Raw genomic sequence first — 27,740 nt, forward strand, 5'->3', positions numbered from 1 at the left:
TACTGTTTTTTTTTTATTCCAAAAATGATTCTACTTAAATTAATATTCTATTGATGAAATATGATTTTATAACGATGAACAATTATTGGAATATCAGCCGACAGCAATTAAAACAATATTTTAAAAATTAGAATTTTTTTAAACTAATTTGAGTTTTATATAATATTCATGTTATTTTATTTTTATTTTACATGCGTGAATTTATTAAAAAAGCTATTTTCACAATTCTATAGAATCATTAAAATGTCTGAGTCCTTATTATGATTTTTTCTTTATAAGCTCTACACGGTGCGATAACATGTCATCGATTTCTTATTAAAATTGACCATGTATGTAATATTATTATAATAATATATTTATAATACTCAGAAAATCGTCCAGTGTAATTACCTCGTTGCATCGTTTCCATCGTTTCCCGTGACATTTTAGTTTTACTCGCACACGAACCAACACCCAATTACCATAAATCGTTCGATCGAAAAATAATTTCCCAATACTCCGTTATACTGTATAATATTATTATATAACATTATAGCTTACTACACAAGTGCGGAAGGTATAACAATGAAATAAGGTACTTACTTTCAAACAATGTATGATAATAGTATACTTTATACTAATTTATTATGAACGATAAACCGTTCGTAAAATTATTTCTGCCGTGTTGTGGTATTTACTGTTAATACTTCATGCTGCCACTTATACGCGACGTTTATTACAGGCTTAGAAGTCTAGGCTTATCCAATCATATTCAAAATGGCCTTTTTTAAAAACCATTTAGCATTAAGAACGCAATTAATTTTCGGCTAAAAACTAGTATTTATCCTAAAGAAAATACGATAAATGAAAATACACAGTCTGTACACACTTAACAATAATAATAGAGTTGTAATTAGAATTAAATAAAACTATTTGTCCTATCAATATACAATTTACAAAGAAATCTTCAGTATTTTTTATTTAATCTACGTCTCTTCGTCTCGCCATCTAAAATATTGATAATATATTATGTACTATTTAGTACCTAGAACAAATTTAAGTGTGCATTTTTTCTTTAAATTTTTAAATAAAGCACTGGTGATGTTAATTTTCTTACCTGTTAAAAACTTTTAGTCAATGTGTAGGTACATATTTTAATGTTTTTTTTCTATTGTACTACCTATCCATTTTTAAAACTATTCATAGAAAATACTTTAAAACTATTATAATTGTTTTTTATTACTTGTTTTTAATTGTAATATTTTGTATTAACAATATACTACCTATGTTACCTATGTCTCTCTGAATATTATCATTGAGTAATATAATTAATGCTATTATAATATATCGAAAAACCTACCCACAAATAACTGTATAATTTGGATACTATGGTATAATATTATATTTGTTTAGATCTATGGTGGAACTCTCGACTTCCGAGGCTTCTGTGGTGGTGGTGGTCGGCGACCGGGACTCGGCGCAAACCGTCTGGCGCCAGGCGGCCGCTCTCGGGCTACTGCCCACCGGCAACGTAGCTTGGCTGTGGCTGGACATCGGCAACATCGGCGGCGGCGGCGTCAACGCGACCGGAAAGAGGAAGGGCAACGTGCCGGTGGGAATGCTGTCGCTGCGTCCCGTCGCACCACCGCAGGCAGACAAGCACACCATCAGAGCGGCAGTGCGCGTGTTCGCCGAATGCGTCAAGGACGTGATGGCGGCTAGGTGCGAGGGATGGACGCCCAAGGTTTCCAGGGTCGGGGACTCGTGCGTGGAAGTTTTGCGGGGCCCCGAATTCCCGGGCGATTTGTACAGGTGAGTCGATTGGATTGAGTATATCATATTTTTTTCTCCCCGACTTGCAGTACATAGCTTTCTATCATTATAATGTTGTGATGCAGCTCGTCAAAGTCATTGATGATAATAATATTATAACTCGAAGCACGTAATTGTAGATAGTCGATCAGCAGTGTAGTTATACGTGTTCTCGTATGAGTAACAAAACGAACGGTTTGCTAACTGTTTACCAATATGACACTCTAGGTATTATTATGAAGTTTGTTCATCGCCAAACCTAAAATCCATTACCCAAACGGGTAACATTAAACCTTTGAAAAAGTCGGTTAGCGATAGGAGTAAGCGTTTTAGTAAACAGAAAACAGTTTTGACGTACAATAATTATCTCCAAAACAATTTTAAGCGAACCGTTTGCGAAAACGCGCTTGTTTTTGTTCAACCTATACTATAATCGCGTGACGTTATACTTACGAAGTCAGCAGTCAGACAACACTTCAAACGGTCATGTCATCATTTCAGCGGTACATACCAAACCGAACCTAATAATAAAACATACATCTTAGTGGCAGAGTTCTGAATGATTTGTAAATACTATTTTTTGTAAATACATTTAATACAGTGCTAATTAGGGTATTTTGAATACTTTCTAAAAGTACAATAAAACATAATAGATCTGAATTGTATGTGGTGTTTATTTTATGTATGTTGTGTGGTATGCTACAGATATGCACTGAATGCATTTAAATATATTTAACCAAATGCTACCCATTTGATATTTCATGCTTTAAGGAAATGCAGAATATTGTTTATAGTATCCAGAATGCTTTGAGAATACTATTATCATAAAATATTTAAATCCATTTTTTGATTACTATTTTTTTTTAACCATTTGAACACCCATTCTAAATACATAAAAAAATGTGTTTAACCGAGTATACAGTTTAAGGGGGATTAGTTTAATATTCCCATTAGTCTGAACAGTGTTAGAGGTATAGTAAGGTTCGTAATCTCAACTGCAGAAGCATAGTATTAAAACATAACAAACTTTTTAATCGATTCACAATGACGTTCGTAGTACGATAAACGGTTAAAGGTGTGCCTGCTGCATATTATCAAAATATACGTGTTTGATATTACTAATTCGTTTTTGTACATCAATGTTTATTATATTTTACAATTAATTATAATTTAAAACACAATTTGACGGTAAAATAAAAAATAAGGAACAATTATTTACCAAATTATATTTAATTTTCCGCTAGAGGTACCGGCACTACTGCATTCAGTCGATATACACATAGTTATGATATCATTATATAACCAATAATGTTACTTTACCCGATTGTTATTTGTATCACAAATAAAACCTTAATATAACCTTTTCTCGACTAACAGTTTTCATGAGATACCGAAAACAAACTGCGCGTCCTTGGTGTACCTATACTGCCTAACCAAAGCGCCGTGTTACCACTGTTATATTATTGAAATACTTTAACATTTTTTGACAAGAATGGTGCACAATATTATATAAATATATTGTTATAGTTTTAATAAGATTTTCCAAGAGAACGAATCAATTAAGATATGACAGAGATGCACCTAAACAGTCTTTAACACATTATGATGTATTAAAATCGAGTTTCATATGATTAATAATATTTATTTCACAAATTAAGATACAATTTGTCGGTATTTGATGCTTTGGGAGTTCCAAAATTATATTATGCATTACTAACTCTTCTATATTCATATAATTAAGTATATTTTGAAACGAAAATATTTTTTAGTTTTTGGTTTGATATTTTAATGTACAAAATATAAAAGATGCTAAAGATATATTTGGTTTGGCCGTTATGGGTGAATAAATTGCTTGTAACTATCATAACAGAATCAAAAATATTTATGTTAACATAATATTATAAAACTGTATGTTATTTAACCACCATGTCATCATATTTTACGATTACACTTTATTGTTCTTTTGGATAGTCTTTGAAAATACCTATAAATCTTGAAATATAGCTATATTATAGTATGCATAAAAATATACATTTAAAATTTAATGCCCACAAGTTCTAAAAAAGGATGAAAATACAAGATTCAATAGATAGAAACGGCTCAATGCTCATTCCTGAGCGTGTGTGTGTATAATATACATAATAATAATCGTCTTTAATAATTTGTACGATGCATTAAAAATGCTGGGGACGTTCGTTCTTCTTGTCGCGTTCGACGCGATTTCCAATATAGGTTTGTTGACATTTAATATTATACTGCAGTATAGAGATCAGGTGTGTGGTGTACCTTATATATGCACTGAACATATTTATTATATATATATATTGAGCTGCATCGTAAATTAATTTTGAACGGGTATTGTTATTGTGTTTTTCACGATATTGTGTTGTTTTACTGAAAAGTGAGTCGAAACTAATTAAAAAAGGTAAACATGTCTTTATCCCAAAATGTAATAATGTCTTGTCTTCGTTGGCATAGAGAAGGAAATATTTGATAATTACCAACCTTTAAGTTGTACAAACATTAACTTTTCATTTGTAAATAGTTTTTTATTTCTAAAATAAAAATAATACTCAATTAATAATGAAAAAGGTTACCGATTAATTCATTAGATTATTGTAATTCGAATATTTTTTTGATTGCTTGAGTACGATAAAAATATTTATTTTCGAATATTTAAAGATACCTTGTATAATGTAATTAAACTTTATAAATACGAGTACACAATATTTTTAAATACATTTTGAAAATATCACTATCAATCGATAAATTATACTTGAATAATTTAATGGGTGGTCCTCATTTGCACATAGTAGTACATATAAAAAATAAAATAAAAAAATGGTTCGGAAGCAATTCTAAAACTCGTCAGGGAACGAGTAATCCCAACAAAACTATGTATACTACCCTGAGCATACCTTAATTGTGTATGAATATAAATAGCAAAATTTAAACAAATGCTTATGCAGTCTTCTTCACGCTATTAAATTAGACTGTAATTATGGCCCACAGATGTAAAATATTGTTTGTAAACATTTTTTAAACTTTATAGCTTGAGAAGTGATTAAACATAATATTATACTACTATGAATTATTAATCATGATTAAACTTATGACCATCGTAAATGTACAAAATCATTTACGTTTTTTATACCCGTCATATTTAATGTGAGCCTGGACATGTTCCTGATTTTGTAAAATATGATGCCCGAAGCCCAAAACAAGCTGTGCCTATTATTTATCGTTTGTTTTTTATACAGGTAAAATAATATATATATACGAGTGCATTATAATAAAGCGATCCACTATAATAACCTAATTTATAAGGAAACCAATTTTCCGTTTTTACCGGAGCTATTGAGAATCCTAAAAAAAATATCTGTGTAAAGTGATCCCACCTGTGTACACTTATCAATCGATGTAGAGGCCACTCAAATATTTTATCGACAGTTTTTACTGTTACAAAAACAATTTCAACCATCTATAAATATATAATATATAAAATATTAAAAGAATTAATGATATGCTTTTTAAGTATGGACATTAAGTATATAACTTGTGAAATAAATTTAGTTTGCGCTTTTACGAATTCGCAATATTTTTAGCGTTGTTTAGACATGATACTATTGTGTTTCAACTTAACGCTTGTATTGTCATTATGAATGTATGGATAGGTGCGCACACCTCGGAAGTCAATGTTTTATACTAAAACAAACAATATGAGTGAAACAAAATCATTAAGCACACCTATAGATAAAAATGTAACATTTATATATATATTATATTACTTGCGTTTGCACAATAACATAATTCAATGTCTCAATGTCGTTATGGAGGGTCCCTTCTCTTGTAAAACATTATTCTTATCAAACACGTACCAAACGACTTAATCATATAAATTGACACTGGCAAATGTTCATTACCTCAGCGGAGTTGTGTGTGTGAACGACCGCACTATCTTCACAAGCTCGCGTTGACACAATCCGATTGATTCGGACGTACCATAACATTCCATAATCTAATTTAGTATCTTCACAGTACGAAATGGTCAGGTCGACTTTTAAAATAAACTTTGTGTTTCGTTATTCGTATTTTCCCCTGCAAACTTTCACTTTCATAAAGTCCAATCGTATTAACGTAATGATCAAAGATGTCCAGCCGGTTCCGTGTTCTGTTCCACATACCAGTTCGATATATGTACCGACTATTGGTATTATGTTATGCCGATAAATCCTATCTTTACGCTGATGTACTTAGTGTGTCCCGTTTTAATTTTTTAGGCCATTTGCATAGCCCAAGTATGTCGGTAGTATAGTCTTATCGAAAAATTATATTGAATTTACCGAGTGCGTTCATTGGTCTGTAGCCAAAACTCTTAAGTGACAAAACTGACTATGATAAAACAAAATATTTACAATTATATACGGAATTTTTACAACTACGACTCTGACAATGGTGGGGAAATAGTACTTAATTTTAACTTTGATAATAACAGAGCGCGACTAAGACTCATTTAGGCCAATAAGTGTGAGTAGGTAGTGAACTGATGCGTGAAGTAGACAGTGCCATAATCTACAAGCAGTTACACGTGTTTTTGATTATGAAGTCTCAACGTTTTCAAAAAATGTTAAGTTGAGTAATAGATGATGAACAAAAATATAAATTCAACAAAAATTAGTTTACTCACCTAAACTAGGTAAAGTTTGTGAAAAAAGGTGTAAGCCAAAATAATAAAATAAATAATACTGACTACCCCGTGGTGTACTGGGACGCATTCGAACTACGTAAAAATAGTATCTTTTTTCTTGGGACGTAATATGTTCTCACGTAGTTCCTTATTCCTCAAATCTGGGACATTAAAAGATGTTCATTTCAGAATGCACTCGGAAAACTCAAACGTCTACGTTGCGTGGAAAATCTCCCAAGAACAAATACAATCGACGTTTGGAGAGACGTTCTTCCCAGCCGTTTTTAACAATATTACAATTACCAGCACAGCATTCGTGTAGTGGACATAAACTGCAAAGCTCAGAATAAAATATTATTGTCACGAATCACGGAGAGATATTCGGGTTTTTGTTCATATAAATATTTTTTTTCTCTTCAACGTGAATATTTATGACATTGTTTTGTAACGTAACGATTGTGAAAGACTACTAAATAATATATAGGTAGGCACTAGGCGTATACATTATGCTTGTACGGTGTACCAGTTTAGGTAATGTGTAGGTATATACTTGTCCAATATTTGAATTCTGTAGCGCGTAAAAAACTTTAATCTCACTTATTATACCACTGAAGTATAACACCTTTTGTAATAGCTCAGTTTTGAGTTTCATTCGTGTCAACGAGTAGAGGTCAGTGTAAAGACTGTTAGTGATTTGAATTTAACGATAAACCATTGTATAATATTAAAAAAAAATAATAATATTCTGAGTGAAAAAGACGTCATCGTTAGCTTCTATTCTTAAGAATCACTTTTATTATATTAATCAGATGTTTCTTGATTCAGAGGGTTGAACTAATTTTTGCCAAAAAAATACTATAATAAAAGCCAGTTCTGACGTACCATAGGATGGCTTGTGTATATTCATAGTTTTAAATGTTTAAATACGATACATTTATCAGGGAATAGCTTTCAATTTTTAGTTTTTACCCTTGGAAAACTAATGGTCAATGTATTATAAAAAAAAAATTGTTTGTTGTCATTCGCTGATAAAATCTAGAAGTGTGGCAGTTTTATTTATTGATTTTTCTATTTATAATTTTTTTAACGCCCTTTAGCCGAGGGTATAAATACCTGCTATTATTTTCATCATTTAAAATTATAACTCTAAGCTATTAAATGTGTTCATGAATTAAAACACATTTTTGTAGTTACTTATGTAGAATAATACATTTTTTATTAAAAAACAGCAAAAACATTTTTTTATTGGTATTCAACTCATAGTGAAAATAAGATCAAACAGTTTACTCACAAACTACCCTCACTATTGAATATTGGAACAAATGTTCTTTCCTATTGATATGAAACGTGATGACTATGCATATATAGAATAAACCACACATTTTATTGCAAGACTATTATTCTACTCATTACTCGTTCAGAATCTATAATTAGTTTTTATTTTAAACTACCAGCTACTCCTTGTATCGCATTATGAAGTTTTTTTCAACAATAATTAATTTTATACCTGTGTACCTCTGTTTGAAATATATTCTAATATTATTAAATGATATCTATCTATGAGTTCCATTACAAAAATTATCAGATTTTATTATCCTCCAAAGTTCCAACAATGCTAAAATGTAATATACAACGTTTCATAACAAAATTAATTGTTCATCATACCAATAACATTTAAATATTTTAATTCGAATGAAATTATTTTATATGATATGAAAACGTCTCAGAAACTACAAAATATTTTTCAACGAAATTGTTTAATCCAAATATAAGTGATATTTGACAAATCACTAGAATTTTTCAAAGTGAAAAGCGATATTAATAGTTAATACCAATAAATAGTGTATTTTTATCATTTTAATTTGTATCGTACCTATACTGCTTTGATTTTACAAGAAATATGAGTGGGTAGGTAGAACAAAAAAATAGCAATTTCGATAAAACTTTCCAAAAAAGAGTGGGTTTTATGTTTGATGCATTATTGTCCTTTTTCTTTTATTCACTCTGAAGATTTGTTCTTTATTCAATAATTTATTGACAACTTTCTTAAATGCAATGCACAATAGTCACTGTAAACAATTTTCTGGTAATATATTATAAAGAGTGATTATAGCAATGTTCACATCACTTAGACATACATCGTTTTTAAAACTTCTGCGATTTTCCACATCAAAATAAGTGTCTTTAACTAATAGTAAACTACAAAGCTTTTGTCACGTTCTCGTAGTACTATTCTTGCCTTGAATATCCTTGGGAGAACTTAATAAGTAATTAATAATAACTAATCGAAACTAGGATAATCAATTTAGGATAGTGTTTACTACGTATTCCGAATACTGAGTTTATACTATAGAGTGCTTATAAAAACAAACGACTATAATTATACCTACTTTTTGTTCGTCTCTATTTGCAAATCCAAATAGGTGGGTACACTTAAATTGAGTCGTACAGTTATAAAGGGGTTTTTTTTATTTCCTTTATTAAAACCGCAAAATCATCTTCAAAAGTAAAACAAATAAAAGTATCTTTTTCGTTTTTAAGCTCAACGGCAACATGACTATTTAAAAGTATTATGTTTAGGTTTATTCTTAATAAAATGCATTTGCAAATATTTTTTTACATAATATTATTTAAGTTTTTTTCATTTTTCTACAGAAATTTTATTTTCCGTGCAATATTGTATAATAACATAAATAATAAATGAGAACGTTTGTTTTTCCATTATACATTATGCTTATTTATGAACAAAAATGAAATTCTATAGTATAAAGTATTATAATATTATACTATAAAATCACATTCACCCAAACGAATACGAATGTTTTTTTTCGAGTAAAGTGTATTAGTAGTCAAATTAATTAAAATGTATACACGACACAATGCCACACCATTGTCCTTTGATGGCGCCCTGTAAACTAAAACTGTTCGTGATTATTTAAATTTCATAACGATACGAGGCACACTATCTTGCGCGTAAATAATTTTATGTTTCCATCTACAATTTTTTTCAACTAATTATATTTTTAAGTATTTTAATTAATATTGGTCCGCCACATTTATAAAGTTATTTTGTATATTTTGATAAGTATGTTGCATAAACTCAAAAGTGTATTTATAATTTTTCCCTCATACAATGTTATACAATTTGTGAAACGGTACGTTTATGAATTAGTTTGAAAATTTAAAAGTCGAATTATTGTTTTTCATAGAATCATTTAAGTACTTTATAATGACGATTAATTTTTTTTAAATGTTTTGGAAAAATCATATCACAAAACTCGATGAACATCTGAGATTTATGAATTGCGTGAAAATTATTAAAATAATTTACGAGTTTAAGGACACTAAATTCAAATAAAATGGCACGGCGCGGTGTCACTATTACTCGGTAACTTACTCCGTACCAGTGAGTATAAAAGCATTCCGTTCGAGCTTGATTCCGAAGTTGTGGTTGCCAGCGTTAATGGTGTAGATGGTATATTACATATTATATATATATCAATGACGTTCTCATGATTAATGCTTGAAGTTGTCGCGATGCTTTCATAACTGGTCTTCGCCGTTAGTCCTTTCTCGGCCGGTCACGCGCACATCACGTTGCACGGTCTTTTATGATCGCTATCGTTATTATATTATTGTTCTTTAAGCCCCCGGCAATAACCACGTGTGTAACATCCGAATGATTAATCGGTGTGGTTTCCGCATAATGAATGGTTCCGGAAACGGGACGATTCGCCAGTGATAGAATCGACATTATCTGTTTTGCAGGAAAAGCGACGTGCCGCCGCCGCAGTTGGGGTTGATATTGGTGGTGATTGTGGTGGTGGTGGTGTGTTTGTGTATAGTAGGGTAGTCGTTGGTAGTAGTGGTAGTAGTAGATGGTGGCGGTGGTGCAGTGGTGGCATGACAAAACGATAAAAAAAAAAGAAATCGAACTCGGACCAATAAATAATGACTGTGCCGGCAAAACTTCTGGGACAAAATTTCCGGTATGTCAAATTGAGAAGAGGGGATGTTTACTTTTCCACTGTCTTTCTATCGAACAAAAAAAAAATAAAGTCAATACTGGACGTTTACATTTTTGTTATCCTACATTTAACATGATTGTTTTGATTACTAAAATATAATACTAAAGTAGATAAATGATGGGTAGGAGGAGTAGGAGACAATTATAATAATATCGACTTATTGTAATTTCTTATAAGGATATATTTGATTGGCAAATAATAATATAATAACTACTTTCTACTTTCAATCAATATGACGGATTGGTTATGAACTGTTAATAATCATGATATTTATAACATTATTACCGATTGCTTAGCTATTTATATTTTCTTCTCTCGCTCACTGCGGAAATTCCGTATGTCACCTACTGCTCTGATATATTTATAGATAAATTATGAAAATCTAGTGAGGTTTTACTGAAATTTTTTTTCATGAAATGTATGGTATACATAATATATATGCATAAATACTGTGTGCTTCAATATAAACATGACTAGAGTTAAGAAGTGAAAAAATGTATCACGATGTTAAAAATTCCGTGTGGTCACGTATTTGGGATCTGGATTATTTAACCCCAACTGTATGACTAGAAAGTTCGTCACTGCACCACGTCAGCCTTCTGAATTTGAATTTACTCCTTACGTGATCGATTTACGGGTTTTTTTTTTTAATGTTAAATACATATTATAAAAACACTATTAAATCTACCTCATTGCACAATGCACACATACATAAATGTAACAGCGCTATTTCTTTACGGTTAGATTTATAAGCGAGTTTTAAAATATTTAAATATAGGTACCTCAGTATCTGTATAAAATTGGAAAACATATTTTACAAAAAATAATTTATATTCTTTCATCTATCAAAAGTGTAACGAATTTCAAACAGGCTTTTCACATCAAACTGTTAACTTCTGAATTAGTAAAAATGTAACTTTGTTAACTCATATTTTAATTTTACGATACGTAACATTATTTTTTTATACTCTCCTATAGTATATATACATTTCTTCATAATATTAAACTTGTGTGAGTTAGTAGGTACCTACCTAGTTACTAAGTCAGTTGAAAAAAAATGTGCTAGGTACACTGAAACTTTTTATTTTTCTATAAAAGCGAATTGTTTTTCAACGTCACTGAATTTCTTTTATATAGGTACATAGTAAGACATATTTTGTGTTTTAACTGAATAAGTTATACATTTAATACGAATAAAGAACATACATAAAATAGATAATTAAAATTTTTGTTTGCTTTAATAATATATTTTATGTGATTATTTTTAAAATAATACTTAACTCAAGACGGATTATGATCTTTTTAATATTTTATTGTTTTCAATGAAGCGTTTGGAATTAAAGTTATGGTAGGATGTTTTCGGGTACAACTAGCCAAGAGTAGAATTTAATGCGAATTATGTAGTAGTGAAATAGTTGTCCATCTCTCAATATAGGTAGATTAAATTATTTTACTTTTAGAGTGCATTTTTATATTCGTTAATTAGTTAAAATATTAAATTTATTAAAAATATAGGTACCTACCAATTTAACATTAAATAAATGATTCGTAACAGAATTTTTAATTAATTAGGGTTAATATTATATCAATCATAGTTAGTCATAATTATAACTGTTCATAACTCTTATAAGAATTCTACAACATACTCATTTACATGTGTTACATATCTGCATCAAAATACATTATACATTTATACATATGTGTATCGACAGCGATGATAGAAAATAAATATGTCCATTCAATATCGGAATTGATATTATATGAACTTGACAAATTAATATTTGAATTACTGTGGAGCGCGTATTCAAGCTTATCTATTAGGTTTTATAATTTATTAGTTGATTAGAATGTTGATGTAGTCCGACGGAGAGAGAACTAATGGCACGATTTTAATTACGTTCTAGATGTTAAGTAATATCATTAATATTTCAGAGATGCACGCTAAATAAAATTGTAAATAATTTTGAACAATTATTAAAATGAATTAGTCAGTGTGTACATGGGTCATTGCAAACTAACGTACATGATAATTTAAAATATGTTTAAATATAAATATGTTTATCAGTTTCATTTTAAAACAATATAATAAATTATGTGAACTGTATGATTTGTAGGCTTATAGCTAGGTTCAATATTCTATATAATATGCAGCATGATATAATATAAGTATATGAAAAATATGTTAAATTGTACAGCTTTTATTGTTGTTATTATTTAAATTAATTTTAATACTTTTTAGAATATGTAGTGCACATGTCATCGAGGATTTGATTGACATATTATTGCATTGAGTATGAACGCACTGTATTGGAAAATTAATGTAATATTGTACTTAAAGTATTACAAAATTTAAAAATTTTTATCACTATTTTTTAAATGCTCAATCTTCTAATAGGTATGGATTACAGTATTGTCACTAATGTTTGTTACTTTCTAATATACATTTTTATAGTTTATTAAAAAGTTATGATTGTTAAATTTTACTCAAAATTGAATATTATAATATTAAATATTCCATATGTCCCTTATACAGTATATACACTATTAGATGTAACATTTTTTACAAACTTTTTTTACAAATAAAACGGTATGTAAAAAGGCGTTAATGTAATATCAAATGTGTAGCTTTGTAAATAATAAACTAGTATTGTGGTTTTTATGTATAAAACTAAGTTATCTACCTTTTCAATCATTTGTTTGATATGTTGTACATATAAAATTACATTTTTTTTACATATTTTTATTCAAACCAACCTAATCCAGCTCGAATTCTTGAACATTTCAATAAAGAATAACATTTAACTTTCCCCAAAAATTTCCGAAAAATTATTATTCATATTTTGAATTATTATATAGCATTCTGCATAATGTTACAATGGATAATCCCTGTTTCCACTAAAATGAACAATTTCCCTTTTTTGCTAAATTGGATAACGTTGTATTTTCTTTTTTCCACAAGAAAGAAAATTTTTCCTTTTCACCAAAAATAAAAATAAATAAAATATGTACAGGAAACGGAAAAAGCAGAAATTAAATATTAGACTCGTGAGCGTGATGGAAACACACATATATAGTTGTCAAGAGTAAAAATTAATCATTAGTATATTTTAAGTATTGAAAATATAATGATGTGAATTCAATTCATTCACATCTATTCCGCTTCCATATGGGTACTATATAAAATAACGTACACATTTTTTATACTTATTATTATATATTATTGTGATTTGGTACCTACTTTTTCGTATTTATAATATCAGCACATAATATACGATGGACAATTTTTATAATTATAATAACCATAATATCAATTTTTTGATAAAATATTTCAACCGTCAAAATAAGAGTGCAGAGTTTCATTTTTTAGTATCCATATCTAGTTGTGCAGAAAAATTAAAATCTGCCACGTCCGTTCGACTATAATATTTTTAACATTAAGTGTGATTTATTCTTTGGTAAATGAGCTACGCCGAGAATCGTTTTTTAGAGCGTTTCGATTAATCACTTTCAAACGTAAAATGAAAACACTTCTGAACGCCCTCTCGAATAGATCACACCAAAAACAATAGCTTATTTTTAAGTTAACATATACGGATAACCATTTATTTAAACGAAAAGGTGATAGGATAAAAAAACAACCCGATGTCAAAAAAGTGCACGGATAAAAAATATATGTCATTCTAGAATAATTGAAATACTCTCCGGAGGACACGACATCATTATTCGTGGTTACTATTTATATTATAAAAGCTAATACTATAACGATGCGTATCTATGAATCATTTATCATTTATTATGTCTGCGACGTACGACATAGCAAAAGTTGTGAATTTCGTTCTAACTTCTAGATCTTTGTGTAATTTATCCGATGTTTGAATAAAATAAAAAATGTTTATTTCTCGGCTTACCCGGAGTAAGCGTCACCAACGGTCTCGATATCGATTAGGTAGTTAAAATAATATTGAGGGTAAGCATTATTATTACCGAATGAGTGGTGATTTTGGGAATAACCTTTAAATTGCTTAGTAGCAACTTTACGGATGACATGGGCACTTAGCAACTCGACGCTGATCAAGTTCGTAAACTCAGATTGGTTTACAGCGTGTAACCCGTAAGCGTTCTTTAGCGACAGAGTGAACAACAGGCACGTTATCTAACCAGACCGATCCACTTGAGCATATTATTTTAAAAAACGTGGCTGGATAGTTTTGAATACTCTCATGGACAAAAAAATAATAAATTAAAGTAGTGACCTAAAACACTGTCATCGTTATTTTTATCAATTTAATTGTCGTCTTATACAATATATTATTAAACATAAATCGGTTTTATAACTTACCTATTATAATGTACTGATGTTATATGTACGAGATGTAGTTTTATATTTCTTTTCAACGTTTTAGGGATTTTATACACATTGGGTCGAGTCTTTTTTCGGAATTGCCAAAATTTACTATACGTGTTTAGATACTTGGTCTAATTACATTTATATTTATATAATTTAATAAACAAAAATAAGTGTAATATTTTTCTTTTGATTCAATTATGTTAATGAATTTATGTCTTTGCATACAAATTAACAGTTCTAATTTTGTTATTTCACTACTGTAACTTAATAATATACCTATAGGTATCTTGTATACTCCATTTGAATTAGTTACTTTAGTTTTTCTTTCTAGGATTTTAGGATGAAACTAAAAAATACGATTACGGATTTCACGGTAGAGGAGTCGTCATTGTATGGCATTGGCCTAAATGTATTATTTGTTAAGTTTATAATAGTTTGTATAGACTATAGAATATTCCACATACATATAATAGTAATGACTACTTAACGCTTCAAAACGTATACTAATTCTAAACTCTTGTGCTAACGATGATATAGGGCATTGGTACCTACTACCTAGAAATGTGGATGTGAAATGGTATCATGCGGATAAAAAATTGACCATGGATTAAATACGCTTGAATTATTATTGTTTGACCCGAATCCAGTTCGGAAAAATATAAAAATCACTTCAAGGACTCGTCGTGTATTTGAATATAATAATTATTATACCATTTATACGCTATGTTAATAATATACGCGTGAGCGATGTGCACCAATAGTATAATACTAGTATGTATATGATGTAACCGACAAATATTAAATCCAACCATCCAGAGATATCCTAGGGGAGTTTTATAGAACACAAAAATTGACAAGGACAAATAGTATGGTGTTTGTAAAATGGGAAATGCTTAAAACAAATATTAAGGTAAAACAAATGTTGTATCGTTTTAAGAAATTATCTTCGGGTTGAACAGTGTGTATACTGTACATAGTGTGTACCTTATAAATTATAATCTGTTTATACTTTAAGTATATAACCACCAAAACAACACTATACATATAATCCGATTTACTTTCAGCAATTATAGATATTAAATTATACCGTTTCATAAATAAGGATCATTATATTTTATAATAATTATTTTGGTACGCCTTCTAGATTATTGTGTTATTATCTTTTTATTTTTCTGAACGCAGTTTTGGTTAGAGAGATTGCTCGAAAAGTGACCACTACACATCTGTCGATTGATTGGAACTTTAAAGTGGTAATTTTTTGATTACAAAATGTATCAATAATGTCACTGGGTGTGAGGAAATCCTGCTGAAAACCTTTGAAAATGTTTGAAGTATCGTAGTCGACCTAATTTTCAGAGTCCCATCCAGAATATGTGTTTTCGAATGCGATTTTATTATTATTTTAATATGATTTTCAAATTCAATACTACAACGTACAGCGTTTCTATTTCTATTTACATCATTGTTTTTATCGTTATATATCAACACCGTTGGTATAAAAAATATTCATTTTATATTATTTCAAAACGTTATGATTATTATCAACAGATCAATCATGTGCAATTAAACCAATTTTAGAAACACTACAAATAAAAACAATTATTGACGGGGAAAACAATTTTATTTTATTATACGCATTATTTTTAATAGCATTGCAAGAATTTATTGAGGTTTCACTAAAATAAAAATATAGCGCTCCACAAGCGTATCATTATTAATTATAATTTGTAACAAGTACATCTACACTCATTTTGATTAGTTTGTCAGAACTCGGTTATTATAACGTATATAGTTGATACATTTCAGTGTTTTTTTTTTCAAATTTTTCATTTGTAATCTAAATTAATTTGAATAGATTTAATTAAAATCAATCAAATGTTTTTCTAGAGATATGTAACTATTCAAACTATGTTCTATCAACGTATTATCGTGTTCGTGTACCAATTTTGATTCTAAATTATGGAAATTTCTATATCCGGGAGGTTGCCCCTGGGGGTGATAATATGTTAAAATATTTCTAATGGGATTTGAGGATTACAACCGTTTGAGTGTCGTATATTATAACGTTCTAGTATACAAAGGGTTATCTCGATGCATCGACATGAAATGTATGTTTACTTTTCAAAAGTTGGTGTAAATATTCTAAATTCTTAAATTGTTATTCTTGAATTTGCAAAATTTTTAATTAAAGTGCGTTGTTTGGTGTTATGCTTGAATATATATTATTATAGTCAAATTAGAAATACCAATAGAAAACAAATAATAATTAATGCAAATACAAATTGTAATAAATTATAATATTTTAACGGTATTATACACGGATTATTATACAAATAGTATTTTATATTTTAAGAGCCCAACTTAAGTGTTGAAATGTTTTAACCTTTTTATGGGTTTTTTTTAATGATCTAAAAACATTATCAATGCAAAAATTAATACAAAAATTTTAATAAAACACCATAACAGTATATATATATATTGTATATTCTAAAGTATGTATAGTTGTATAATATATTGTCGGTGGCCTTTGTTAACTGTTTCTGTTTGTGAATTTTAAATACATGATGGACTTTTTAGAACTTTGCCACATAACGTATAACATTCTTATGTTTTTTTATCCCATCATTAACATAGAACGCTAGTATCTTTTAACTTTGAATACTACATTTGAACATTAAAAAAAAAAATCATCCTGGCAAACATAGTGTGGTTGTACTGATTTACTTTTAAAACGATAAATAAAAATGAGGTCTACGAACGGTTAATTGGATAACAGGAGTTAAAAATTTCCATTTTAACTCAATAATTTGTTATTTCATCGTTTTAACAACTACCATGTGCACAAAATGTTAGGAACCTTATTTACATGTGAGTAAATATTTATGCTAAATTTATGCTTAAAATACAAAGAAAAGAGGAAATATAAATAATACACAGTTGATATGCAGGAGCGGTTCCACGATAAACATTTTATTGAGTTCTCAATACAACAGAAGCTTAAAAATGTACCAAGTCGATAGTTTCACAGAAGATACCTACCTATATAATTTTTATTATTAATTTTTTTTATTATTATTCTTTATTCAAACTTTGATCATAAATAATTTATATTACTTTATAAATGGTAACTGATCGTGGCCGGAAATGCTTAGTAAGCGATTCGAGATCCACTTACAAGTCGTTCGATTTAATAATATTAAATAGGTATACCACAATGAAAACTTCGTAAAAGAATTACCATAATATGTTTACAAAATCAAACCAGATGCAATGATAATTTCCTATTTAAGTGAAATGGTTGTACATTATATATAATTATTATGCTTTAAAATTGCTTTAATTTTACTGTGTTTGTTATTATTGTGTATACAATGTAGTACGGTGTATTCTGGTAACTTGTAACTACAGTAATAATTGCAATAAACGTGCATATACAGGAGAACTTCTACAAAGTTTTGTAAAAACATTTATGAACTCGGTTTTCATATTGTTTATAATAGGTACGTTGGTAGTCAAGTACCTACCTACATTGGATTTCAAAGAGCAAACTCAGCGTTGTGCAATTTATCTTTTCTTCGTTACGACCATTCGTTATTTTTGTATAATATATTCAATGGTGTTTCTTTTCACTATATTAAAGTAGAAAACAATCCTTTGATAAACATTGCAAATATATAATTTATTTAATATAGCTACTATAGTTAGAAAAGTTAGGTACATGAAGTTAAATATGAAATTTGTGATTACCAAGTTTCAAAGTGTTGTAATAAATTATACTAGCGAATATTCAATATATTCTAAATCAATGTTTTCGATTCATAGAATGGTTCTTGTTTTGGAAATGTAAATGTCAAAAATTGTTATTTATTATTTTACAATAGATACCTAGTATCGTAAATCGATTTTTCATACATAGAAGTACGCTAATAATAATAATAATAATAATAATAATAATATTCACAAAATATATTATACACAAGGAAGCTATGCAGGGCACAAAAACGGGGTTTTGAGGATTCGTCTTTCTTTGATATCACCTCATCACGACATAACGATATATTATTACTGTATGAAAGCAATGATAAATCACCGAATACGAAAAACCATTTTGACCGTAGCTCAGGTAAAATTGCATTTACTTTAATACTTCTTCGACGTTGCATTTTTCATGGTCGCAATATTTTCTTACGACGACATTGAAAAAGATATTTATAATTTTCCAATAAATGCATAAGTTGACTTTTACAATAATATATTATTTTCTATGGACATTTTAAACATCATTAGAGGGTTCGGGTTTTTAAAATTGTAGTTTTTTTAATTAAATAAATAGTTAGCTACCTAATAGTTTTTTGACAAAAAAAAGTAATGTTGGATACATCGTGATTGTTACAATATTGGATAGAGATAAAAATAATCTTTATACGTTTTTCAAAACGAATCCGCCATAAATTGAATTATATCCGAGCGATTTTTATTATTTTCTAAATACTGGAAATTCATAATTGTGATTATATATATACCTCTACTCTAAACTCAAAAGTGCCACCATGGCACCATCTGTACGGTATTTACAATCGATAAGAGAAACCATAAGAAACAAGTTGGGCACTACTAGCAAAAATAATGTTCATTGACTCGAGAGATAAATAAAAAATGAATTCTAAACGTAATGGGTAGGTACTATATTCGCCCTCGCGCCAAAAATCATAAATCCTTCATTTCGAATTTTCTTTTATCGTCGGAAATCAGAAAAATTTGAGATTTCGTACACCGCAGCATACTATAGATAAAGTATTTCGATATTTGATTTTTCAGCATTCCCATACAATAAAATACATAACAAAAACTATATTCTGAAGTTTTGAACTACAAAATACATTATACATCGAGAAAACTAAATACAATATATCAGGAAGCTAATGTACCGCATACCTATTGCAGGTTGAATGGCTTAGAAATTGTATTTTTTTCGACTCTGGCAATTTGGTCGTTCGCCGAGTCGATAACCGATCAGAGTTTATATTATATTATTATAATCACATACACACGTATAATACCAATAATGTGAATAATGTAATCAAACTCATCTACGTTCCACCGGAGTCCGGACTAAACGAAAATATTTTGTTTACGACCGTAATAATTTGTTTCCATATAATGTTATGTACCAACCTATTTGTTGACACTATACAGTGAAACATATAGACTATTATTATTATTATTATTATTATTAATGTTATGCATATGAACCGGAGCGACAATCAGGATGACGCGGTTGTCCGGAGGGGGAGGGGAGAGAAGGTGTCAAAGAGACGAAATCTACAACGCGCACATGTTTGATACCTACACATAGTGTGGCCGTACAGGTATACGAGTATTATAGTGTACATGATTGAGGTTTAACAACAATATTTGTTTGCATATTTCGTTATTACACCGTGTGTCCGTGTCTGAGTAAAACGCCCTAATACGGCTAAACAATAAAATTATGATTTTTTTCCTCCCAACGCCCATTAAATTCAATTTATTTTAATCAATAATTATTTAGCAGTTGAATAATATAATATAACTAATAGTTGATAACATGTAATATAATAATTATTCGTATCTAACTAGTTATAGAGTGGATACAAAATAAAAACATCAAGAATTATACCGATGTTACCGTAATACACTCGGCGTGTATATAAGATGGCAATAGGTGTACAATATACAGTTCATACAAAATAATATTAAATATATTATTATGTTTGATATTCGCTTGAGAATTATCTCTGTTTACCGCAGTGCAGTTTGTTTTTAAAGATTAACTTTTATGAATATTCGATATTATAAATTGTGTAGTACCTACTGCATTGACAATGATATTTTATTTATTATTCTGTTACGTCAAAACTGCAGCAGGTACCTACCCACACACAATATATTTTTGGGTCGGAATTCTTTCTGTACAAAAACACTGAAGATGATTTTCCGGCAATATACCCTTTTCACGCGTAGGTATATAGTACTCTATATATATACTTAAAAATATATATTCTGGCGGTATTTATTATAATGGCGTGCGTTCTACGATGAAATATTTTTGAAACGCCACGTTGGATGAAAAGTACTTTTTATATATTATACAATATATTGTTGTAATATATAAATATATTAAAACTATTTGTACAATTAATCCCATCGTTATATGGTGATCAATAGGGATTTCTATGCACTTTGCATTGTATTTCAAAGCTAGGTGACACTCGTTTTTATGTATTTTTAAATCGGAATAAGACGTTTATATAATGCAGATTTTTGTTTGACAATTTTAAATTTAAAGGTGATTAAAAAAAAATAGAGCATTTATGGCTTTTGAGCATCAAACATCAAACACTAAAAACTATTTTATTTAAATAATTAACAATTTGCAATAATTTGCTATCTGGGGTTGTATCTAATCGAATATTATTATTTTTAAATCAATTTTTGGAACGAATCTGTAAAAATTGAGATCACGAGTGGCAATTAAATGAGAATAATTTTTTATCAGATTAATTGATCTATATAAAACGCTTGATTAAATTCTGCAGTTCTTCAATTTTTTTTTTTTTTTTTGAGTGAAAATAATAATATTTTTAGTTCAAAACTTGTTTAAAATAGAAAAAAAAATGATTAAATTATTTTGAATGTTTAGGCCGTAACTTTAGGGCATACAGCAAAAAAAAAAATAATGATTTTCTCGCATTTTTTTAGGGAATTTCATTCTGGTTAGGTTATCATATAATTGGTCTTATATTTATTAATTTAAATTCATCAAACTGTCTATGTGTATTGGATAATATATTAATAATATTAATATATAATTATATTGTCATCTTAATTTTCACGGCGGAAGAGCAGCTGAAAGTCGTCTTAATAACACGGCCGAGCTGTAAAACGTCTGTTGAGTCGTAATACAATAACAGTTATTAATAGGTAGTATCCTCAGATACTATAAAATAAAAAAAAGCTAAAATATTATAGAAGGATTGGTCGTTCGTGGAAATCCGCCCCGTGTTACCCAACGGCTTCAGGAAGAGGACATTTTGTTCGCAAACGTCTGAATTCAAAGAACGGAAGTTTCTTGTGAAAATAAAAAAATAAATTAAATACACAACTACGTACTATATAATCTACATCGTTTAATGAAACAGCGTGGTATTTAAATTTTAAATGGTTTACCGCGAAGTTAGTATATAAATACCGTATTGTATTTAAATGTAATTTTAACGAAACCAATATTCGATTACCTGCGGGCTTGGCATTTCTGGAAAGTTTTAATTACTTGCCAACAACCTTCGTATCGTCTTTGTGTAAGTGTACATAATAAGTACATAACCGTTCGGCACATGACATCATCATATTGCCCGGTCTCAACATAAATAAACCAATAACATAATAACAATAATATTATTGAGTCTAGATGAACCGAAAAATGAGCGTAACTATTTAAGTATTATACATCTCCACATATTTCCAAGAATTTTCCATTTATTACAATATCTCGCACAACGTTCCACGTTGTCGGTCATAACCGTAACACTCGTTGTAATCAGTAAACTTTTCGACGTTACCTAACCGTTTTTTTTCTTTTCCGCTTCGCGCTAATATTTTTACAATTACAAAAGCGTCGGAGTCGTTAGCCAATGTTAACGCAAAACAACACCCTCGGGCGACCGCGTCGCAATGCAATGTAATATAATCGCGTAATCGTTTGTCTGTGTGTGTGTATATTTGAAAAGGGTCTCGACTTCTCGAGAGCAAATTCATAAAATATGTGTATGGTGTACCTTTATTATATATATATATATATACTGCATGGCGCAAGCTTTAACTTGCATGTTTTTGTTATCATATTAATAATAATAACTATTATTATTATTATTATTATTATTATTATTATTATGACTTCCTCACGACGACGTCACTAGGTTTTTTTGTGTGTATCAGGAGTCAAGAAAGGATAATAAGGATATATGGATATAAGGATTATAGGAATTAAATAAGAATATCACCATATTGCCTTTTTATTCTGCTTCCGGCTTCAGGGTTGCTGCTTTGGCTTGGAGATTAAAACTAAGCGGGTCCCTCCTAAAAATTATGTACACTTATTTTTTGTCGATATGTTATTTACATATTTATGAAAAATAGAAAATTTATCTACAGGAAATGATTCAAAATATAAAAATTTATATAATAATAAATAAGCACGTACATTTTTCAGTTGTAGGTAACTGATATCTGATATTCATGTAAATAATTCAAATTTGGAGCGAAGCTCTCAAATAAATCGTTGTTGTTTTTCTTTGGATCAATTTAAAATAGGCACCTACCGGTTACGCGGTACTTATTCATTGTATGCTATATAATAATATGTACGCTCTCTCGTTTCTCTCTCACCTTATTGAATCTCGGAGAGAAATGAAGAAATCAGAACGGTTTTTACCATAGCTAGGTATTTATATTATTATGATATTCGCGTCTCACGATATATATTTGTATTTCTCTCACCCTGTCTTAGACATCGTTATTATTATTATTTTTAGTATTCGTGAACAACAGTACAATGACTATATTATATTTTATTCTTTCATGTGTGTTTTTCTATCGCAGGCAACTCAGGAGTGCGGTGCACGACGTGCTTTCCGGCCGGTCGATTGGCCGCCGGGCCAAAGCCAACGCCGAAAAACCGGACCTCAGCCTCGCCGTCCGATTCGACATCATGAATTCGATCGCCAGCAACCGACACGCACCAAGTAAGTCACACACGTTTTTCGCCAGGTAATCCGTCGCCGGACGTTTGCCAATGATAATAATATTATGATAATAAGTTACGCCTATTGCCTTCATATACCATCTCGTTGGTCGATTTGTTGTATGCGACCATCATACATGCGTGCCAGCATACAATACAAGTACACAATTTTATTTTACATTGTACAGTGTTGAGCGTAGTGTTAAAAAACGCATCCGACGTAATAGCATTATATATTATTATTGTGCCTATATACGTTTATGGCTGAATGGGCAAGACGCGAAATCCGAATGAAAAATCAATAACTCCACTCCATCATATCACTCAGACTCTGCATCGCCCGTTCGCACTGCTGCACGTCGAATTGTGCTGGTTCTTTCCCCTGTTAACCTAGAGTGCCTTGATAGAGAGAGTGTGGCCATACGGAGTGATAACATAAGATAAGAGATAAGCCCGCCATTAGTTGGCTAAACTAATATTTCAGTATATACCAGTTATTAAGATATTACTTATTATTTTATAGTTTTCATTCCAAATTGTTCTTATTTCTTCTCAAATATTAATTTTTAAGATTTATTATATAATCTTAATTAATAACATGTTATTGGACACATACTTGTTATTATACCTATTCTAAAAGTATAGAATATTTATTTTAAAAAGAACAGTTACAAATTAGCAAGTAATATAATTTATAAAAAATATTGCAATGTTACATATTATTGCAGTAAGCGATTTATTGTAAATGTTAACATTTAATCAACCGTAACTGATCAAATTATTATTGATAGTGTTAAATGTTTACCATTTTATTAAATGTATAAACAACATTTTATTAAAAAATAGACAAATTAATATAATTTGAAATATATATTTGAATTTTACAAAAGTTTTTTATTTTTTTAGAAAATTGGTGGCTGAAGTGGTCTCTTGCTATAATGTCACATTTTAAATAAACTAACTTATGCCTAGTTGCATGAAAAATGTATTAATTTAATGGTTCAATAAGTAATAAGTAATAACATTTAATGGACAAATAATAGGCCACTAAATCATGTTTAAGGAACCATTAGCTCACTATTGATTCGTTAAAACTTTTGTGATTTTTCATGCAACCCTGCATTAGTGATTGATTTTACAATATATTGTAAAATTTCATATAGATTTAAAATAATTTCTTAATTTATTTTTCTGTAGACCGGTTGAATAGATGAAAATTGCCAATCCATTTCACTCAAAATATGTATAGGATTAGTTATTTATTTAATAAAAATTAAAAACTAAAATTGGAGACTTCTGGATTGATTGAATAAGTAATGACATCCCTCAGTAATTGCACATCTGAAAATTAAAGGAATACTTTAAAACCAAACCAATGTATATAAATTATATTATCAAATTATACATACCTAATACTTCTAGCTTGAAAGCACTATTAATTAGTTGCATTATATTCTTTCAAAAAGTAGAAGAAAATTATGTATAAATTAAATATGAAAGTAAAGAATTTTAAGCAAAACAAAACAACATGTCTAATTAGAATATAATAGTTTAATAGCCAATCGCAAATCAGAATAAAAACAGCGTAATAATAATTATAAGTATAATTTTTAATTACAAAAGCTTAAACCTAAAGATAAAATCTATTTAAACTTAGATGTATTTAAAAAATAATAATATTTCTAAATAAAATAATATCTGCTTGAAATTCAATTTAAAAATAATAATGTTCTATGTATGAGAAGCAATAGATTTGCTACCATATTTATTAAGAAGCTTAAGTTTTTTTTTCCCAGCTATTTTTAAGCGGAAAAGAACAAATCTAGATATAATAGTATTCTTTAAGTTATGGCAATCTGGAATGTGCTGAATTTCAATTTTTTTCATTTGTTCAATAAAAAATGTTTTGATATTACAATTTTGATTTTTCACAGTATTATAGAATTTTCTGAAAATATTTTCCATGGCCAAAAAATAATTAAATGTAATTTCGTTACAAAAAAACAAGCATCCTTTTTTATAGCGTTTAAGTTTAGATAACTTTGCAAAAGAAGCATTGATGCTATTTTTGGAGCCCACTGAACTCAAGCAAGCAGCACAAATTTTTGTTTTTTTTTTAATACTAAATATTAGATAGCCGCATACATTGTAAAGAGAGTTTAACTCACCATTGCAAAGTTTGATATCAGGTTCATTTGTTTCTGATGGCAGATGAATGTTTTGTAATTGGTTTTCAATCGGTTTAGTGTCTAAAGTGTCCAAAAATCCCGATAAAAATGTTCTGTCATCTTCCTCATAACTCCCTGTTGATACTTCCTTTAAATATTGAGATACAGATAACAATTTTAAATTATTTTTCAATTGCAATGCATTAGGTACTACGTTCTTTGATCTCAGAATACTAAATAGATTTTCAAGGCAATCCTGAGTAAATCTTGAAGTCAAGAGAAATTTAAATCCTTTATCAATCAAGTATATTTTTTGAATATCTAAAATTGATTTTGTTGCTAGTATGGAACCAGTTTGAGATGGTTTCCACATTCTTTTATGCCCTACTTCTAGATCCGTCATAATATCTATAAAACTATTTAAAAATTGTATGGTTTCTTCATAAATGTCTGGTTTCAATTTGCTTAAAGCTAAAACTGGATGTCTTGACGTCATCAAAGAAAACCATCTATCTACTAAGTTAATAAACCAAGCAATTGTAAGATATTCTGGCTTATTCAATTCTTCAGATAAGAATCTTAAGGCAGTATATACGTCATGATTTATTACATTTGTCGATTTTCCAACCTTCATTTTTTGAAAATGGTTTGGCATCAAATCTTGTTCAGACAGTTTAGGAACTAATAAGAAATCTAATTTTTCTTGATACTGAATAACATCTTCAATATGATTTGAAGAAATTTTATTTGTAGGAAGATTGTAGAGTTGCTGTATTTTATTGCTAATAAATATTTCTTTATTAATTATTAACATATTCTTAATATTCTTAAAAAGATGAGGAACATCTGGAATAATAAACAATTTCCTATTGTCATCAAGGGGATGAGGTAGAAAGTTTGACAATTTACAGAGACGCCCAGCAGTTATATTCCATTTCCTCCACAAACTTTGGTTACTAGGCCCCATATCCGATATAAGAGCAACAACATTCAATCCTATAGATTCTGTTTTGGAAATTATATCAACTACAATATCATGATAAACATTGCCATTAACAGACTTCCCGGTAAAAAAATATGCTACTGTTTGCTTCCATCTTGTACTTATGCCACCAAGCATAAAAACCAAAACACTCGCGGCTGTTCCTTCATGATGTGGTAAAGTTACTTGTCCAATGTTTTTATTTGAAGACACATCAAATAAATTTGATGGTGTTATAGCCATTTCGTCCATTATTAAAACACACTCTTTTTCATGATCATTTTTAAATGTTTGAATTTTTATTTGCAAAAATTTAAAAACTTCATGTAAAATTCCTGGTTCAAACTTTAAATTATGAATTCTTCTTCGCAATGTTCTTAAAGATGGCAATGGAGTTTTTTGGTTAATTAATTCTTTATAGCCATTGTTACCACAGCTAAATTTAAGTTTTAATGCCTTTGTAATTGTGCAGTTTGACCATTTCATAAATTTTGTTGATTTCCTATTCAACGCTTTAATTTGATCACTATTGAAGACAGAATTTAGGATTTTAGTGTTATTTTCATACATTTCTAATTTTTTAGTCACATATTGAAGGCGATTTTTAAATATATTCATCTTTGCAACAGAATTTTTATACTGTCGTTCATAATTAACCATTTTCTTTAACATACTTTCATAACTAATTTTACTTTGGTTTACCTGGTCTTCCTCAATTATAGTTATGTTATCTGATATATACTGATTTTGTATATTTTCTAATGCATTTTCTTCAGGGATATTTTTCTTCAAAGGAGATTTTATTTTCCTTACTGTAGGGGGTTTTCTTTTTGGTAATTCTTTGGTAAAAAAAAACTTAGTAGGCACTGCGTCACATTTTAACCGTTTGCTACCATCTTCTCTTGTTTTTTCCCACATATGATCTTCAAAATGAACCTTAAAATCATTAATGAA

The 27,740-nt window shown here is 29.2% G+C and overlaps 1 protein-coding gene across 1 annotated transcript in view; it reads left to right on the top strand.

Moving 5' to 3' along the window:
* The window catches only part of LOC111027946, a 92,934-nt gene extending 68,922 nt beyond the window's left edge, over positions 1-24,012 (top strand). Inside the window, exons 5-6 of the mRNA XM_022306456.1 lie at positions 1,393-1,791; positions 23,495-24,012. Of these exons, the coding sequence (XP_022162148.1) occupies positions 1,393-1,791; positions 23,495-23,666 (571 nt within the window). The 3' untranslated portion in view covers positions 23,667-24,012. The remainder of the gene's footprint in view (positions 1-1,392; positions 1,792-23,494) is intronic.
* The last annotated feature ends 3,728 nt before the right edge of the window (positions 24,013-27,740 follow it).

The sequence above is a fragment of the Myzus persicae genome, unplaced genomic scaffold (assembly GCF_001856785.1).
Source record: "Myzus persicae strain clone G006 unplaced genomic scaffold, MPER_G0061.0, whole genome shotgun sequence".
Classification (NCBI taxonomy): Eukaryota; Metazoa; Arthropoda; class Insecta; order Hemiptera; family Aphididae; genus Myzus; species Myzus persicae.